This window comes from Solea senegalensis, linkage group LG9, assembly GCF_019176455.1.
Source record: "Solea senegalensis isolate Sse05_10M linkage group LG9, IFAPA_SoseM_1, whole genome shotgun sequence".
NCBI classification, from domain to species: Eukaryota; Metazoa; Chordata; class Actinopteri; order Pleuronectiformes; family Soleidae; genus Solea; species Solea senegalensis.
The window spans coordinates 22,445,562-22,465,136 of NC_058029.1; the positions used below are offsets into that span (position 1 = coordinate 22,445,562).

Below are 19,575 nucleotides of genomic sequence, written 5' to 3' on the forward strand. Positions count from 1 at the left end.
ACTAATGAAATCTCTCTTCCCTGTTGCAAAACCTGGGACACGATTGATTCACTGCGGAAAATCTAGATGCCTTGTAACCTCTGCTTTTAACCTTTTTCTAAACAAATATAGAACTGAGAGCAATTCATTTCTAAAGCTGCACAAGGAAGACAGAATGAACAAGTAAAAATGAAGAAAATGAAGAATACAATTGAAATAAAGATGGAATAAATGAAATGTCATGTCACATATTCTCCCCATCAGTGTCACCAATGTATCTTCAACCAGGATATGCAATTATTCAGAATCAGCATTTTACAGAAGGACAAAACAGTGATAAACTTGTTGGTTAATTCACGTGATGATTTCTCTCTACAGTGCTGAGATGTTTGGCCTTCAGATGGTTACCAGTGAGGACAGTGTGTGTTTGGGTGTATAAAACTTTATCTTTAACTTTGTATTTTGTACTTTGAACTCATATTAAAGTGGAGTATGATGAGTATGACATTTCCTAGTCATTTTATAGGACATCTCCTTGAAATAAAAATGTTGGATTGTAACTATATTATGAAATAAACAAAGCTCAACAATGACTCGTTTCAACCAGAGGTTTCTGTGGGCACAACTTATTTTTTATCTAAGTCCTTATCCAAATACATGTGCCATAGCAAACACAATTAATAGCAAAAAAGAATTCATCCAAATATGTTAATTTCAAATATTATGAAAAAGCAAAAGTTGTGCATTGTTGTTTTTACCATGGTAAAATGAGTGCGTAAATGATATTTTGTCTCTTAAATTGTGAATACATTTTCATTTTACCGCTAGATTTTTTTTATTATTTCACACAGTACATTAAAGTAAATAATTAAATCATTTGGCATTAAGTAATTTGATTTGAGTTTTTCATTTGGGTGATTTGATGTAAGTCTGGCAATCTGGAAATGAGGAGAGGAAATCTGATTAATGGATTCACTGTGAATCAATCTGAAACAGCAAAGCTGCAGCTCTGATGTTTGTGTCCATGGTGATTTGTGAAAAAGGAATTGTGTAACAGGATGATGTAATGATAATTAAACATTTCAGCCTTTATTCTGTCCTGTTGTATGCCCTGTTGTGCTGTACCTGACCAGACAGTGACTGAGAAGAAATCTTATTGATGCTGCAGTGTCTGCTTATAATCACATTTCCTGCCTTCTGGCCTGCTGCATCTGTCAGGTCACGAAAAGAGAAAAAACGTGGTCAATGAACCAGATATCGCTGTCTTATTTAAGGATCACATGATTTCAGGTCTTGAATAAGGCCTAAATTCAACCGTGTCACAAATCTTGCTGACCTAATTTATTTCATTTGATAAGTTTGCTTGTCCCAGTTGATATTATTTAGCTCTTCTTGTAATTTGAGAGGCTAAAATAGGCTATTCATCTGTTTCACAATGCCTCAGGTATGTGAATTTATGACCTGATTAAATTGTTATTGAACTATTAATGTGCAAACTGTTGGGACATAAGTTAAATGAAATGGCAGTGACTCATCGAACACTCCTATTTCAGCTTAACATGCAACTTCACCAATAAATGATGCTAAATTTTACACACTGTACCTTTAACTCACCACCTTCATCGGTATGGTACACTGCCACGTTACTGAAGTCACTCATGTCATTGAGATCGCTGCTCACCATTGCCCTCTGTTGTGCTACAGTAGGTATTACACGGTGATATTGTCAGTAAGGACAACAATATTGTTGATTTCAAACCTAAACACTTGAAAACATGTTCATAGTACGCAATTGAACATTTGAAATTAACAGTCATGTACAGTATAAGTAAAACACATTAAATGCTCTGTAAACCAGAACCAACCACACACACGTACCATCTTAGCAGACATGATTAAAATCTCCTTTTTATTACCCAGGCCGTTTTTCCACACAGAGACGATCATCCATCAAGCAATGTATTGTAAAAATAGCCTAAACCACATGATCCTACACTGTATGTGGAAAGGATGTGTATGCAGGATGTGAGATACTGTCTGTCAAATAAAGATGGAAGATGGAGGACGGTGATTAGCAAAATAGGTAGAAGGAAAAACAGTTGCTGTACAAAGAGGAACAATCCAACAGCAACATACCCTGACTATAGGAGAAAAATGAATAATAATAAGGTCAATATTTTGAGCATTTAAGTTCTATTTTATGTTTTTCACACCTAACAGCTTACATCCACGTAGCTTTCCTTAAGTGCTCTGCTCTCCCCAGAGCGCATGACCCTGTTCTTACTGAAACACATTGATCGTAAGGGACACAACTCTCACAAGTGTGTGACCATCACATTTGGTCCCTGTTCCTGTATATATGAGGAAATGTTTGAGGAGAGCAAACCTTCTCAGTGTGGATTTGTGGTGGATAAGTTCACATTCATCTAATCAAATGAATCAAACAGAAGTTGACTTCAATGCAATCATTTTATTCTCAGTTTCATCACACAGCTGCATCCACAGTACTTCAAAAGCGCATCATTTGGTGGCTTTCATCTCCTCTCTCTCTCTCTCTCTCTCTCTCTCTCTTCCCCTCTCTCTCTCTCCCTCTCTCTCTGTCACCACAGCTACCCTCCATATCTTCTCCCCACACTTGTGCACTTTGTCACTAGTCAGTAGATTGTGCGGTCATGCTGTGGCTGAACTGAGAGGAAATCAGACTTGTTAAAACAAATATCTGCTCAAAGAAAAAGAAAACCCAAGGTAAGAATTAAAGCTTTAAAAGTCAGTCAGATTTAAAGTACAATTTACAGATCTTTTTACATGTTATGAGGAAATATTCTTATTCTTGAGGAACTGTATTTGCATTAAATAAGGATATTTCTGTGGTAGATCGGTTACTTTTTTACCTATTTTGCTGTCTATTTTTTTTTCTTTTGTAACGGCTAAACCAGTTGTTTCTAGTAGTGATATCATTACTTATGCCACAGGGGTTTGTGATATTTTGAAATTCAGTGGCAGGATGCAACGAGGAGGAGTTATTGCCCCATCATATTTCAGTAAGTCGCCAAACTAAACTGGATGTCTGTGGATTTTTACTATAAAAGATGTTTTCTGTATTCTGCTTTCTTGTTGAGATACTTTCTCGACAAGAAAGAGAGCATTCAAAGTAAAAAAAAAAAGAAAAAAGATGTCTATCTAAATTTTCACCACAAGGGAGAAGAGAAAAAGCCTGGGGTGGTGTAATATCCACTGTGCATGCACCCATATGGCCTGTCGCGGAAGTGACAAATATCATCTGTCAATTCAATAAGGGGCTCTCTGGAAGATAATTTTATTCCAGCACTATATTTGCCTTTGCTTTCACAAGGCAGTGTCATATTTGTGAAGAAAATCAGAAATAATGGTGAGAGTATAGATACAGAACAAACAAACAAAAAATTCAAGTGTTCAGTGACGTGACGAGGTGAAATGTTGCCTTTACTTCCGAGGACAGCAGTCACTTATACGACATCATATCTACCTTTTTTTCTTTACCCTTTTTTTTATATGTACACATTTTAGTTGTTTGCATCACAATGTTGTCTATAAAATACATTCCTCACGTTTAAGCCTCTCAGTTACTGGTAGCCACTCCAATTAAATTATGTATTGTTTTGTCTGCTTAAACCCTCAAACGTGAGCTTTGTGCATAGAGTTTAATTTATTAATTGCATAAAGGTGATGCACTCTACAACAGATTGTTCAGTTCAGCGGTGACCTTCACCCACTCATTAACTGCCCATGCCGTTCCATCTAATTCCTTCATGGGGCAATATTTTTCCCGTCAAATGTATTATTTTGACTGAAAACACAGTAAGAGATCTCAATGCACTTTTAATAAATAATGAATTGTATATCTATTGTCTAGATGAGATGATAATAATAATGATTATCACACAACAAATATATACAAATACATCTCCCTGTCTTGGGGTCACCATGGCAGAGGATCCGCACACTTGATTTGGGATAGAGATTGTTACACCAGATGCCCTTACTAACACAACTCAATTTAACATTAATTGGACACTCAGGGGTACCGAAGCCCTTGAACTGATGGGGACTTGAACCAACAGCCTTCCTGTCACAACCCAAGTTCCCGTTGGGCTGCAGAGTACAGTTCTTTAACATAAAAGTAATAGCTTTAGTTTTATGGCACATTTCAAACTATGCTTTATGTACACTAGAAGAAAAACCTTCAAACAAAAAATAATTAACTTTAAAGACAGAATTGCGTCAAATAACGCAATTGCTGGGGGAATTCGAGTGGGATTGCTGCCTTCTGTGGTAATCACACAAATGACAGGGTTTTGAACAAGACTATTGACTGTTACGCAATCTCTTGTGACTTGTGACAGGCAATCTATAATGTCCCCAATGAGCTGATTAATCGCTGTCACTGTTTATGGGATTCCGTGTGTGCAGTCTAATCTGCTGATCTGAATCAGTTGACACCAGCATCAGTTTATGGTTGCCATAGTGATGGCACCTCCTGAGATATGAAGCAGGTCCATTGAAAATGCACAAAGAGCACCACTGACACACCTTCTGAACCACTCATTGTGGATTAAAGATCAAAGTTGGTATTGATGAAATGACTTCACCTAATTCAGCTGAATGTTTTGAAGTTTGGAAGAAGTTCCTATGTTGAGGTCTGTGGAGGACTGTGGAAGAAGAAGAAAAACTGTTTCTGTGGGTTTGCTGCAATGCCACTAATAACAGATCAGTCATGCAGTGAGGCTTTAACCCGCTTATAGTAAAATAATTAACTTCAAGTTGCTCCAAATTCAAAAGATGAAATAATAAAGTGGTGGAGAAACAAATCAATCAAAGGTACAGGAGAACTAGTTTGGAAAGTGACTCAGTGGGTCAAGATCACAAGAAAGTTACATCTGTGTGCAGCTAAAAGCAGCTTCACCATGTATGTTTACTACACATAAATACAAAATCACTATGATTTACATGCTGTATTCAATTTTTGTTGAACATCAGGAGAGGATATTTTGATTTGTAAATAACATTCGATTTTTGCTTCTCGAGGACATGCCACTTTATGGTATGCTTTTGATTTACCCAGCCATTTTCTGACTGTGTCGCCAATATAGTCATTAACTGATACTGTGATGATCGTGGTCTGTTTGCCTTGACCTCTAAATGACTTTCTGCTGTGACTCACAACCGTTAATGTTCCATTTAAGCCCCAGGTTCAATATTGACAAAGAGAAAAAAAAAGTAATCACATTTTCTACTTAAACACATCGTCCACATTTTTTTTTTATCAACAGGAAGTATTGTGTCTTTTCCACTTGATATGAAAACCTCAACGTGAAGACTTGTTATCAATCAGATTATAGCTAATATAAAAAATAAACTGAGTTTTCTGTAAACTAAACAAAGAGAAAAAGGTATTTTTTTTACTTACAAATTCTGATTCATGAATTGCTTTTGTCATTATTATTATTCTGCTTTGTAACTTTCCTATCAAAAAGCATAAGTTATATGTTTGTTGTATACTGTAAACGGTAATGCATAACTTAATATAAACAAATGTCAGACTGACTGAATATTTTTTGTTCTATTTTTCTAATTACAATCTAGCATACAGCCCTCCTGGTATAAATGAAATGGAGGAATGGGAGAGCCCCACTTCTTTGAGACCCACAGAAGCCAAACCGGACAGCTCATTATTAATAGGTGCGTAGTTAATGGTTAATATATGACCTTATTTCAACAGTATTGTATTTCTTTTTTCAGAAATTAGAGGTTGCTGTGTCAGTCCACTTGGTTTTTTATAACATGTGTGTTTCTCCTCAAAGCAAATTCTTGTGAGAATCTGGAATGCTACATGGTCCTGATTAAAGCAGAGAAGACAGCCATCGGCTCCATCTGTTTCCTGGCAGGCCCGATCACACTGCTCGAAAATGCTCTGGTGCTGTGTGTGATCGCTGCCACAGCCTCCCTGCGGCGGCGACCCTCCTATCTGTTCATTGGCAGCCTCGCTTTAGCTGATGTCTTCGCCAGCTGCTTCTTCACCACCAGTTTTCTGGACTTCCACCTCTTCCGTCACAGTGATGGCCCCACTGCCTACCTCTTCAAGTTAGGAGGTGTCACCATGGCTTTTAGTAGTTCGGTGGGAAGTTTACTGCTGACCGCACTTGACCGCTATCTTTGCATCTACCAGGCCTCAAGCTATAAGGTGATGCTGACACGACGGAGAGCCCTGCTGAGCATGCTGATTCTCTGGAGTGCCACCATCTTCATTGCCTTCCTGCCTCTGATGGGCTGGAGGTGTCCCACAGTCCTGACCCCACCTTGCTCCCGTCTGTTCCCTTACATCAACCGGGAATATCTGGCCTGCTGGACCAGCTTCATCCTGGTGCTGCTGGCTCTGATCCTGGGAGCTTACACTCTCATCCTGTGGAAGGCCCACCGTCATGAATCCTCCATGACCAACCTACAGGGACCAGCAGCGACAGGCCATAACCGCATGAGGATGGATATCCGGCTAGCTCGTACCTTTGGCCTAATCTTAATCATTCTGGTGGGCTGCTGGCTTCCAGCTCTCTCCTTCATGATCGCTGATGTCTCTGGGATCCTGACTCACAGACAACAGAGAGCCTTTGCCTTCTGCAGCACCCTCTGTCTGGTGAACTCTGCAGTCAACCCACTGCTATATGCCCTACGCTGCAGAGAGCTACGGGTTGCACTGCTGCAGCTATTACAAAGGGTGTGTAAGGTTGGGTGGTGTAAAACGTCTACAGAGGATTTAACCCCAGGACTACCCTCTACAGAAGACCTCAACTTTACTGCAATCTCTGAAGTAGAAATACCAAGACCCAGAACCACCCGACTTAACTCGGTCTCAGAAATAGTAAACAGTCAGCAGCTGGACATCAGGAAATGACGGAGCGGTAGCTGGACAGATGGGAAATACTGTATTTATGGCAGTGTAAATATGGTGAAGACGGTTATTTAAAATCAAGTTTAGTGTAGAATCAAATGTTTAGCACCCAACAGCAGGATTTATTGTCATATACTGCATATTAGGGCTGGCATAACTTGGTTGTGAACAGGACCACTGTGGTAAAAACATCAGAAATTACATGAAATAAACGAAATGTGGTAATTGTGTTTTATGTGAAATAATAAATATTATGGTTGTAAGGAGAATACGTTAAAACCTTTTAATACATAGAATGTCTGTTATATTCAAACCATTGTCAGGTGAGGTCACACAAGGCTGATTAAGCCTGTCAGCTCCATACAACTCTCTGTGTTTCTCAGTTTAGCAATGCTCTCATGTCTCATCCCAGAAAGTGATGCAACCTATGTAAAAACAGATGGAGGCAGTGGCAGCATTGTGCAAGTAAAGCAAGACGGCTGCAAACAGATTGGAGAAAGACTGAAAACACAAAGAAGTGCCCAGAAAAAGTCTCTGCTCTAAACATCCAGTTGATCGGCAGTTTAACAGGAGAAACTCGTCTCTGCCCCCACCTGCCCCTGAGCTGCTGCTGCATACACATGAGCACTCCCTCAGCCAGGTCTGAAAAATTTGAACATGCATGTTCAATTTTAGTTGTGTAAACATGTTAGTCCGACTAAAATCTAGCTAGTCTTAGTCTGACTAACATACCTGGATAAATTTATTTGTATCCCGGTTAACATGTACAGCAGGTATGAAACATACAGTACCACAGCACGATCCAGCTCACCGTCCACAATTTGTTTTTCTGTGACACAAAGGTCAACAGGAAACTGATTGAATTCGCACTAGCTTATAGATTAGTTATGAGCAGATATGAGTTTCTGCAGTGAGTGACAGAGACACTACTGATAGGAAGACATGTCTTCTCCTGGTGCAGCTTTGGTATTGTTTTCCATTACTTCACAGTACCTCCTCAACGTGGAAGGGGTCATCATAGCACGGCTGAGGGAATGATGACTGGGGGGAAACGTTTTTGTGTTCGCTTCGTGGAGTATGTGGGCACTGACGCAGGCTGTGACATCAGACTTTGCCCACTCCTCAGGTGAGCCTGCAGAGGTTTCTGAAAGGATGACTCTGGATCTATATTCCAACCGTTTGCTACATAGAAAGAGTTGTGTGGAGCTCATAGGCTGAACCAGCATTGTGTGAACTCATTTGACAATGATTTGTTTGAATGTGACATTTATTTAAATGTAATTTATGCAATACAGCTTTAAAGTCTGGCAATCATCACCATTACATATGACTTTAACCGTAACAATCACAGCTTAGAGAATTAGTTGAATAATGACCAACTAATAGTCATTATTTGTATTTCAATATGAGTAGCTTTGTATGGTTCATTTATTTAATTGCAAATAGTACAAAAATAAACTTCTGTATCAAGCATTTGTGGTAATAAGACAGAAGGGGCTATAAATGTGTGTATTTCTGTGAAAATGTGTTTAGGTCAAGCCTCAAGTTTGGTGTGTTTTAAGCTTTTATGTGGCAATTTAACCTTTAACATTTGACCTCTCTGCCTTCATGTTGTTGCTTTAAAGCGCTCAATCCCTTGAAACTGTGTTGTCTGTGAACTGAACTGCTGACTTAACTTTAGGTCTATAATTTGTTGTTTGCATGCTTCTTTATGTTTGACTGTGTGTCCCAAAAAGAGAGGACCCAGTGGATTTACCCATGTCCCACCTGCACATGAATGCCAGGACTCCACAAAAGAGCCAATGTATGGGAGGATTCCACACAATGTTCACCACATGAATCCAAGCAGTGTGCTTAGGTAAATGGGGCACACACAAAAGCAACAGCCAGCAGCTGCAGTAATGCACATATTGACATGGCTTTAAACTCACTGCCAAATGTAAGGTAATACAAACCAAAATTCACAGAAGGCTTTGCTGAGAATTAGGTTATTTAATTACGTCAATATCTATATATAACTCAATTTGTTTTACATATACTTTTATTATATTTTTATGGACTTCTCTACCAGGAAATTTTTGTTTTAATCCCATTATTTGTTCCAGTCTAGGGTCACCTCAGTTCAATGTATATGCAGTATTTTTTTTTTTTTTTGCACATGAAATAAATTGTCAAAGACTGAAACATGGCTGGCTTACTGATTACTGGACAACTTCAGCTTCAATTAACTACTCAAGGCAGGTAAAATTGTGATCGATAATTGATGTGTATGCTATAACTGGAACAGGTTGGAACATGTACCTCATAAATACAGACACTACAAATGTTTATGCCGTGCAAACAATACAGTTCCTGGTAGTGAGGGCAACTTATCTTTGAAATCCAGACAGCATTTTGATATACAGTGAATAACAAACATATTAAGATAAGAAAATAGAAAATATTAGTTTATTACACAATATAAGACATGTGGAGCCACAGATGTGTATAATACACATCCTTTTTGTCATGAACAACAATACTTATGTTACAGTGTCCTTATTATACTAATACCAATGTGATTTTCCACTTATGCACTATTTTTTATACTGATATATTTCCTCACAGCATCAGTTCTGTAATGTCTCCATTTTATGTGAAATATACAACTCTATACCTTTAAATCAACCAAATCTATCGGCTTTAACAAATGGTGAGTGCCAGGTATCAAGAGTATTATCGACATATGGTGAATAAATGTGATTCAATTTAAACTACACACAGGAAAATTGAATTCTCGCGTCAAAGATTCACATTCTTTCATTTGCCTGATTTACCTGTCGCCCACCACCAGACGTCTCGTGAACCTTCGATTCGAGTTCAACGGAAAGCCGTCAACTACAACAATGGGGTTACGCGACAGGACAATGCGGCACACAAACGACAAAAGGTGACCACAGAAGCGCAAGTGAATAAATATTAATAACGAATCACAATTAAAAGAAAGCCCCCCCAACATTTTACGATTCATTTCGATGAGATAATGAAAAAGATATGTGTTGTAAATATTGAATCACCCCTTTCTGCTGTAATGGTAGGCTCTGCCATTGTGACGTTTTAAAAATTCAGCAGGCAGGCTCGGCCGTTGGCTCAGTGCATACAGAAGAAAATCCGTTGTTGTGGGGAGGAAGAAAGGCACAAGGCGTTCGAGGGACGTTTAACATTCAAAGTGCGGCTGTTGAACCCCAGTTTTGCGGGTCGTTGTTTCTTCTACTTGTTTTGTTCGCTGTTGTTATTTTGCTAACATGGCTTGTGGAGCGACGTTAAAGCGGTCGATGGAGTTTGAGGCCCTCCTCAGTCCCCAGTCTCCCAAGCGGAGAAGGTGCAATCCACTACCGGGGACTCCTGGAACTCCGTCCCCGCAAAGATGCAACCTCCGTCCCCCGGTCGACAGCCCAACGCACTCGATGTCGCCTACAGCCGTTGGAGGGGAGCATAGGCTTACCCCAGGTATGAAAGTAACCCAGATTTTGACGTCTTTTTCTGCGTTTCAGGGTGGGTGTCATGGGGGAGGGGGTTTGGGTGGAGTGGAATGGATAGCTAGCTCTTTTGAGATAATCAGAATGGGGGTTGGAGGCTAATGTTAGCCCGGCTAAGCTAACGCCAGAAGGGGAAAGTCGCAAAGTGACTGACTCGTGTAACAATTCTAATTAAACTAAATCACTAGACGAACTAAAGAAGAAGTGGCTTTGTTTGAATTTGTCGGTGGCATCACGCCACCTCGTAGGATCGGTCGCCGAGTTTAGCCTAATTTAGCTCAGTTAGGCTAATGTTGATTTGTTAATGGAAAGACGTGTTTTCACATATTGTCTGTGCTCATCTAAATCAAGTATTATTTCTAGCGTTGGAACTATATACGGCTGCCTTTACTATCAGTTATACATTTATTAAGATGCCGTTATTGTGGCTATGACGATGTATACAGATGGAGATTTGTCTGTTTACTTATGTGTTAATTGGACAGATTAACCAGTAGATCATGCTTTTAACATTTGGGTGACAGCTTAGCCTGTTGGCTCTCCTGACAAGACAAATGGCATCACAGCAGCAGGCTCATCATAGCATGCTGTTAATTAGGAGCTGCCTGGATTTGTTCTTTTGCTTTAGTGCGACCATTGTCTTGCATTGGGGGTGGGTTACCGTTATGCACCATAACCATTTCTTTTCCACCTCAGTCATTAAATGCATTGTTAATTTCTAATACTGCCATGACTTGAAAATGCAGCTCCGCTGTGAGTGATGCACAGTGTGGGACGAATTAAGTAGATGGATAATGACCTATATCTCCCTACTGCCATAAAGTAGCCTATTGTACAGTAAACATACCAGTCACTGAGATCTTGGCAGCAGTGAAGTATAATTTGAATGCGTTTTAATTCTAATTTAATGATAATTGCTGGACATTCTTGAATTAATTAAATCACTCCATTGCTGTGTAATGTGAGAGGATTACAAGCATTTTTATTAAAATCGTTTGGGAAGTTGTTTTCACCCTTAATAAATCCACTGACTGTAACAGCATGGGTACCTTTGGTCCCAGTTAATTCCCCTGATGTTGTTCCACCTTGCCAACAAGTTATGTCAATTACATTGACGTGACAAAATCACTGCCACATGGATTGAATCTTCATAATAATCAGTTGACTTAATTCTGTGCCCGTTGACTTGGGTTTCAGCAGCCGTTCTCCATTGAGGATCCTCTTGTGGAGGAGGTAGAATAACTTGTGTTACTGGAAAAAGAAAGTGAAATCAAAGCTGTTAGGGAAGATTATTTTCTTTCAAGTAAACTAAGAAGAGCTCATACATCCCTTCTTTGCACAATGCACCTGCAGTGATACACAGTCTGACTTGCTATCCTCTACAGAGAGATGTTTATGGTGTGAATCTCCAGGATTAGTTTATTTCAAATTGTGTGGATTAACATTACTCATGTGAATAATCCAACAGGCCTCAAGAGTGTTTAATATTTTCAGTCTTTTACTATATAGCTGAATTACTGTACATCAAATGAATGTTTGAAGTAAAGTAGATTTGTCTGCAGCAGACTTTCATTCATTGCATTCAGACTTTCAGATACCAGCTATTATGCTCCTCATGGGTCAAGTGCTGCAAGCCTGCCTCTCCTAAGGTGGTTTGCCAAGTGAAAGCAGTTTTGTATTTAGCCAAAGGTCAGCTGTCATCTCTCCCACTCATCTATACCCACGCATCCTTTCCAGCTAGTCAGGTTTGCTTGTGGTGAGCAGGATTGTGTGCAGGAGTGACACAGGGATATGACAACAGCACGGTCTCTTTTAGGTAATTATTTCGTAGTGTAGATGGGTACGCCGCACTCTCTCGTCTTCTCTCTGGCTCATTCTTGTGTTGCCAGTCTGGGCTTGTGCTATGGTAAAACTCCCCCAGATGACAGATGAGCCTGTTTTTGTTTCTTAGACACAGTGTTGGCTGATTTCTGGATTGTCTGGTTTACAACATGGACATGGCTGAACTTGGCCTGCTATTTGGTCAGTAAAGTAAATGAAGATGTACACACATAATAATGCATATGATTGTGGTGTTCACTATACGTTACACTGCTAATTAGGTCCACCAATTTGATTAGACACGTCTGGAAATTAATTGATCTTCTGTAGCAAACGTCTTGCTGGTTGGTTATTCACATGTCTGCTGTTTTTGAACTAGAATACCTCATTGCTCACTTTCTGGCAGTTTGGACATCTGAAACGCCTTCCCCACCCACAGTCACGTAGCATCTTAGGGTGAAATAAAATGAGTCGGGTTTGTTTTCTCTCCAGCACCATGTCCAATCTCTCTGGCCCATCTCCCATTTATTCACTGTCCTGTGCCTAAGTCTTTTAGCCAAGGCTTTCTCCACTGTCTTCCCCTGTCTCCCATAAGTCTTTCTGATTGATTATTTGCCCTGCTTGTGGCAGGGTCATTGTTGCCAAGCAACGCCCACAGTTGAAATACTAGTAGGTGGCAGAAACTGGAAGTAGTGGGCAGCAGAATGGTCTCTCAGATTAACCCAGAGGTACTAATATACCTATAAATGCTTTTTATCATCCTAAATCAGTAATCTGAATCTACTACTGCATTCGCCTTGAGTAAAAGAAGCCATACATCTATTACTCATGGAAAAAAAGCATTCAACCAACTGGATGTGCTCATATGAGGCTGTTGCGATGGGGTAATCTCTTGTTCCTTGACAGAAGTTTGAAACTGTTATTTACTTAAGAAAACACTAAATACAGGGTTTACATCATTTTTTTCTCTCTGGCCTAATAGCCAATGAATTAAAACAACTTTTTCATAATTTAATTCACAAAACTTGTGGTAAAAAAACAAAAACAATTCTACACTGTAATACAGTATTGCCATCATAAGCAGAGTCCGTTACAGTATTCTGGTGCCAATATTATTACTTATAGTACTTTATTATCCATTCCAAATTGATTCAAATGTCTTCAGGCAGTTCACAAATTTGGGACAGAAATGTCTGTTCCTGACACTTTTGTATTTAGGTACTAGCTGACAACATCACTAGATGCCAGTTACAGGCCATTAGAGTCGCATTGCTTGTTATGACTGCGGTTCATGTTGTTTTAATAGACCGTAACACTGCTACACTGCTAAATCAGGATGTATTTAGTCACTGCTTCAGAGAAATAAGCACCCACTAGAAACGCACAACACTCAACCAGACATTTTCCTTAAAAGGTTACATTAACTAGTGTTGGTGGTCATATGGTCACTAAGCATTTCTTTCTTTTCAAATGGCTGAAATTGTATTTCATTGTAAAGCTGTGCATTGATTCGCTCTCCCGACTTCTCTGTCTCTCACACACGTAAGCACATTGACAAAGGACTTGTCTACCGTTGTTGGACTGATTTAAACAAGTTCGACCTTTGCAAACATGCCATACATGTTTGTTTTAGATGATACACGTTTTAATAAACGGCAGTAAAGCCTCGTGATAGCTCAACAAAAAAAAGAAAAACCTATTGGATCATGGCCCCTGCTCCCAGAGGGTTTTAAAGGTTATTTGCTGTAAGTGAAAGTGTCTGTGAAGGTACCAGGCCTATAATCGACAAGCAATACAAAATGCAGGGCTCCAAACTATCTTCTTTTTTTTCGTTAGTAGCACTGGCATTCTCTATTTAAAAATGTGTTAGGGAAACACCAAATTTAGCAGCAGCCGCATAAATTGTCATTGATGTTACATATACAGATTTCTTTCTTTCTCAGCTGATAACAATGATAAATGCTTTGGACATCAGTGTGCTGTTCTATTATATGATTGATTTAAGGAAAAGCTGACAAAGTGAATTAGTGTGAATCATTTGATAAAGTTGTGCCTTGTTCCTTGTGTTTCATTAAAAAAAAATAACAACAATGATTAATAAGTTGTGAAAATGTGTGTAAATGGTCATAGTCTGGGGCCCTGACATGGGTTCTTAGACAAAATTGATGCCAGGAATTTTAATTTGCACAACACATTCAAAGTGAGGAGCACAAAGTGCTTTCCCATGCAGAGAAATGGCTTTAAATGGCCTTGTGGAGAACATCCTGCTTTTTTCCATTATCCAAACAAGCTCACAGTGGTGAGCAAGTTGAAGTGGCGACATGACTTCTTTCCCCACCCAAGATAAATGGAGCACATTTCCGAGATAGAGGTGCAGTTTCACCCCTGTGCTGCCTGTGAAAGATGAAGTCCCTCTACTACATTTGCTTATCAGGTCTGGTTTAAACCATACTGTTTTTCTTTAGATTTTCCCAGGAGGTCTTTGAACTGTAACCTATTATAATCAGATATAATAAATATGTAGTACATGCTGTAACTGTGATCCAAGTATGAGCTGTTTTGACATTGTTTTCTAATTTTACTGTAAATTGTAACAAACAATAATTTTATATTTTATGGATTACCCTTTCCATCAGTGTTATCAACCAATTAATACTTTGGTCTCTAAAACTGAAGAAAATTTTATAATATTCTCAAATACAACTTCATATCATTACATGTCATGTTTTTCAAGCCTTTTCATATGTTGTAGTTGGCGATGATGCTGCTGACGCCATAAAAAACACAAGTAGAGAAGTGAAAGTGGTACAGTTGCGTGAAGTGTTTCCCCTGTCGGCTGTAGTGATTGCCACAGCTGTAGTTATGTTTAATTCAGCCCTTCACGTCCTGTTCATTAATGTTTTGTTTTGGAAGCCATTGTAGGTGATAGATATCACACAGAGAGTGAGCAGAGCTGTAGTTTATCTTGCAGCCATAGCAGACTGGATGATGAGTGTGTTTTGAACACTTTAAAGACTTGATTATTGAAAGTACTGGTACTTTCCAGCCTGTTATTAGTCTGTTGACTGGGACAAACACAAGAGGAAAGATATTAACAGCACTGCTTCTAATAATCAGTTTAAAGATATTTCATATATAAGAATAAGCTGGGGTTTACAGCATTTTTGCTTGCGATTAAGTACATGTCACATTACTGAAATAAGTGAGAGAGCCTGGATTTCATTTTCTGTGGGAGCCCAGTGGGAATTTCTGACTGGTTGACATATGTGAGTGATCGTTTTGTCCATATTGTTTTCCTTAACTTGTTCCTCTCTGCTCCCTACAGAGCAGATATTCCAGAACCTTCGACAGGAGTACAGTCGGATCCAGAGGCGGCGGCAGCTGGAAGGGGCCTTCAACCAGACTGAGGCCTGTAGCTCCAGTGACGCTCCCAGCCCCAGCTCATCCCTTCATGCTCCCAGCTCCCCACCAGGTAAATCCATACATATCCTAAAGTCATAAAATAAAATCATGATCAGTTGAGGTCCTTTGCATCTCCCAATGTCTTAACTGCTGAAATCAAGCAGCTAAGAATTTCGTCTCTTATCGACAATGAAATAAAAGACTTAAATAAAGTCTAAACATGTTTACGTGTCAGATAAATTCACATTTTTTTTAATACCTTGACATGTTCCAACCACTTCCTGTGATTTTCCTCAGAAGTGTCATGTTGTCATGATGTTACTGTGGCATGTCTTCCTGTTTTATACAGGTTTGTTAGACAGCAGTCTAACAAACGACAGCAAACGAAACTTAACCTCAGTGATACCACCAAGATGGACTAGTAACTTAGTGAGCTACAGACTTATTTTCTTTTTGTGATTTTTGCATTACAAGATCTTAGGGACTTGAGGACTTCAGCTCTTCTCTTCACTGAGCATATGTGTTTCACTTGCTATTTGCAAAAAAGTGACACCACACTTAAAAAATATCATAATGACAGTGGGCCTAAATGTTGTGGAAACAAAAAAAATATGTGTTTTGACTGTATTTGCACAAACACCTCAGCTCTTCAGGTTTTAAGAAAACCCAGAATGTGTCAACCAGCGCTGACAAAAACAAATCCACAAAATCCATCTTTGTAAGCCAGGCCTAGGGGTGATTACTCCAACAACAGTTCTAAATAATGAAGTTCCCCATTTTTAAATCCCTCACCAAGTCATTGACTGTCTCATGTGTGTTCAGTCTCAATCTTTCTAGATTCCTCCAAGGTGAACTTCACAGTCATTTATCATTGATGGGTATATTATGAACGTGTTTCATGGTGGCATCAAAATATAATAGATCAAGCTTAAAGTGTCAAGGTGACCTGGCCTAGGTTATATTTATTGTGATAGCTCAACAATAGAAGAGAGGACATCTTTTCTGAGTAATCACAGAAGTCCAAACACAAGAAATGAGCTTTCTTACTGTCAACTTATCTATAGTGGAAAAACACTCAATGGCAGTAATGACATTGACTCATTTACACTTTGCTTTAGTCCAGTTTTTTATGGCTAATGTTGGGAGAAAAACAGCATAATCCACTTTAAAAGACAAATGTGCTACATTTGTCTTTTGCTTTTGTTCCGCTCTCATTCATGCTGCAGTATCAGTGAAACAGTCTGATGTATTAAGCACTATTTGGCGGTCAAGGTGTGAGGGGTAATTCAAGCCCCAGGCCTTCAAGTTTCTGTGCTTCTCCTCTTCCTGCAGAACACTCTCATAGATCACACCCTGCACTCTTACTACCTTGGCCTCTATCTGTCTGTGAGTCTTCTGTGAAACCTTCAACCCTACTCTGCTGTCCTTGCCTGTGATTTACAAAACTTTTTAGTGTAACCAGCTCATAGCAGACCTTAGAGGTCACTGGGTAATGAATCACCCCCCAAAGCTGTCTCCAGTTGTACTGTGATGGAGGTATTGACAAGACTTGGTGTCTCCATCACGTAGGGTCATCAGCCAGTCCGGCAGAGCTGTAAATTTGCAACCGGGAGAGAGCTTTTTTCTGGAAGAGGAGGATTCGGTCTCAGTGACTTATCACTGCACACAAAAGTGTCACCAGTTCAGCCTTTTTATAGCTGGTCTAATTTTGTTTTTCACAGGTGCCTCTAGGAAGGACCAGCCCTCGTTCACATTGAGGCAGGTGAGCTACCTGTGTGAGCGCCTGCTCAAAGACCATGAAGAGAAGATCCGGGAGGAATACGAACAGATCCTTAACACAAAACTTGCAGGTAAAAACCACAGCACAAGTGTCAGTGTAATGAGAATTATCCTATTATCATTTCAGATTATAACTAAAATCTGCAGTGCTGGCATGCATGGTTTAATCCAACAGAATGTATATGATCTTCTAAATGCCAAGACTGTAAATGAGTAGGGCATTCATTAGAACAGAGAGTGTCATAAATTTGTTAAGCAACTTAAGCAAAACTGTCCTCACTTTTATTATGTCGACATAACACTGGAGTTTTACTTTGCTGTGACACTTTAGAATGTGTTAGAAAAGAAATTCAATAGCTCAATATTCTGCTGCCATTTCACACACACCTGTAAAATATTCTTGTGTTGCTGACACTGAAAGATCGTATGGCACAAAACAAGGAAAGCTACATCAACAGCTACTATGTGCTGTATCTTTAGTTATCTGAAAACACAGTAAGTAATGACAGAGTAGGAGACTAATCTGGGCTTGGTTAGAACTTGGATTGTGTTGTTTACAGAAATAAAATAGGATGAGATTGAACTGCTTAGCTGTACTAAGGGATCAGGTAATGCTGATGTGCAGATGTCCTGTGACTCATCTGGTGTTTGAATCAGCACTCAGCCTCACTCTGATCATCTTCTCTTCCCAGAACAATATGAATCTTTTGTGAAATTCACACAAGACCAGATCATGCGAAGATACGGAGCCCGGCCTGCTAGTTGTAAGTTCCCATTTTCTTCAGAAAGTCAAAAGTTCTATTAATGTACTCACCTTTTTAATCTGTGATCGTTTAAGGGCATAAACTGATCCAACATGTTCTGTTTGTTTTCTTTTTAGACGTCTCTTGAACTCACTTGGATTTAAATCCCAGCTTCCTCACACAAGATAGCTGCTCTTCCACTGCCCCCTTCCACTCGATTTTCATTTTATTTCCCTTTTTTAACCCCTCAAACTGTTTGGGTGCCATGGTTTATCTACTTTTTAATCCAAAAGTTTTTTTTTTAACTTCAAAACTATTGCTGCTGGCCAAAAGTCAGAATCCTGAAAGATAAACTGTGTATGAAGCCTATCCTTTTTTGCCCCTTTTTTTCTTGTTTATATTCTCCGTCTTGAAATCCCTATAAAAGCAGGTCTGTGTCAAATCTCTTGCCAGCGCTGTAGAGAAAGCTTATTGGCTCATATATGATCATTCTGTAACCTTCCAGCAGCTGTATTTAATGTCTCTAGCTTCCCACGTTGACCCACATTTCTTGCCCACCACCCTCTTCCTCCTCACAACTCTTTACTCGAATATGGATTTTTCCTCCCTTTTGAACAAAAATAAAAGTTCTGTGATTAAAAGAAATTGTCTTGTATGTTGATTTAAATCAGGGGTGGTGTTTAGTTTGTTATTAAAAACATATTTCATGGGCAACAATGTTTACTGCTCTGGAGCTTTTGACTGTTTCACATTCTTCATCTCACTACAGAGAAATATGCAGTGTTACAACAGCAGGGAAAGGGAATAAATGGACTTAATAGTAGTTCAAATAATAAAAATAAAACAATGTATACAATGTAAACGGTGTGAAGCCAGAATATGTACAACATGGTAAATATAAATGGCACTGTAGATTTAGTATGATCTTTAATGTTCAGTTGTGAACAAATGTTTCATAGGTTATTTTAGGTGAATTAACTTTATTACTGTAGTCACTATATTTGTGTTTAGAAGATAAAGAAATGGAACTATAGATCTGAGTGAATGGATGTACTTCATAGATCCAAAAGCACTGACATAAAATGTCTGTTTTCTACTGTTATAGAAAGAAAATCCAATATTAGATCGTAATTGCATTTTATATACATACAAAAATAGAGTTATGGTCAGAAAATATACTTTAAAGTAATTATAATGTCACACAGATATTCCTATGTTTTCAAACATTTCTCTGTTCCCACTGATGCATTTTCAATGACACAATTGTCCACACAGAAGCCCCTAGTAAACAATAGTGTATCCTGGCCCGTACGGGGATCGAACCCGCGACCTTGGCGTTATTAGCACCACGCTCTAACCAACTGAGCTAACCGGCCGTAATACATGTGTCAAAATAAGAAGATGCGTC

General features: G+C 39.1%; 2 protein-coding genes and 1 non-coding gene across 3 annotated transcripts; 2 read left to right on the forward strand and 1 right to left on the reverse strand.

Annotated features, from left to right (window-relative positions):
• Window positions 1–2,627: 2,627 nt before the first annotated feature.
• cnr2 (cannabinoid receptor 2) lies at window positions 2,628–7,039 on the forward strand. Its single transcript, XM_044033509.1, has 3 exons — window positions 2,628–2,724; window positions 5,602–5,697; window positions 5,820–7,039. Exons 2-3 carry the CDS (start codon window positions 5,628–5,630, stop codon window positions 6,905–6,907), a joined length of 1,158 nt encoding a protein of 385 aa, XP_043889444.1. The 5' UTR covers window positions 2,628–2,724; window positions 5,602–5,627; the 3' UTR covers window positions 6,908–7,039.
• Window positions 7,040–10,020: 2,981 nt separating this feature from the next.
• On the forward strand, window positions 10,021–18,812 carry akirin1 (akirin 1). Its single transcript, XM_044034974.1, has 5 exons — window positions 10,021–10,393; window positions 15,569–15,715; window positions 17,367–17,495; window positions 18,117–18,188; window positions 18,305–18,812. The coding sequence occupies exons 1-5, from the start codon at window positions 10,189–10,191 to the stop codon at window positions 18,313–18,315; spliced, it is 564 nt and encodes a 187-aa protein (XP_043890909.1). The 5' UTR covers window positions 10,021–10,188; the 3' UTR covers window positions 18,316–18,812.
• A 657-nt stretch (window positions 18,813–19,469) lies between these two features.
• Window positions 19,470–19,543, reverse strand: trnai-aau. Its single transcript has one exon. It is a non-coding gene; the product is annotated as a tRNA-Ile (tRNA).
• Window positions 19,544–19,575: the final 32 nt, after the last annotated feature.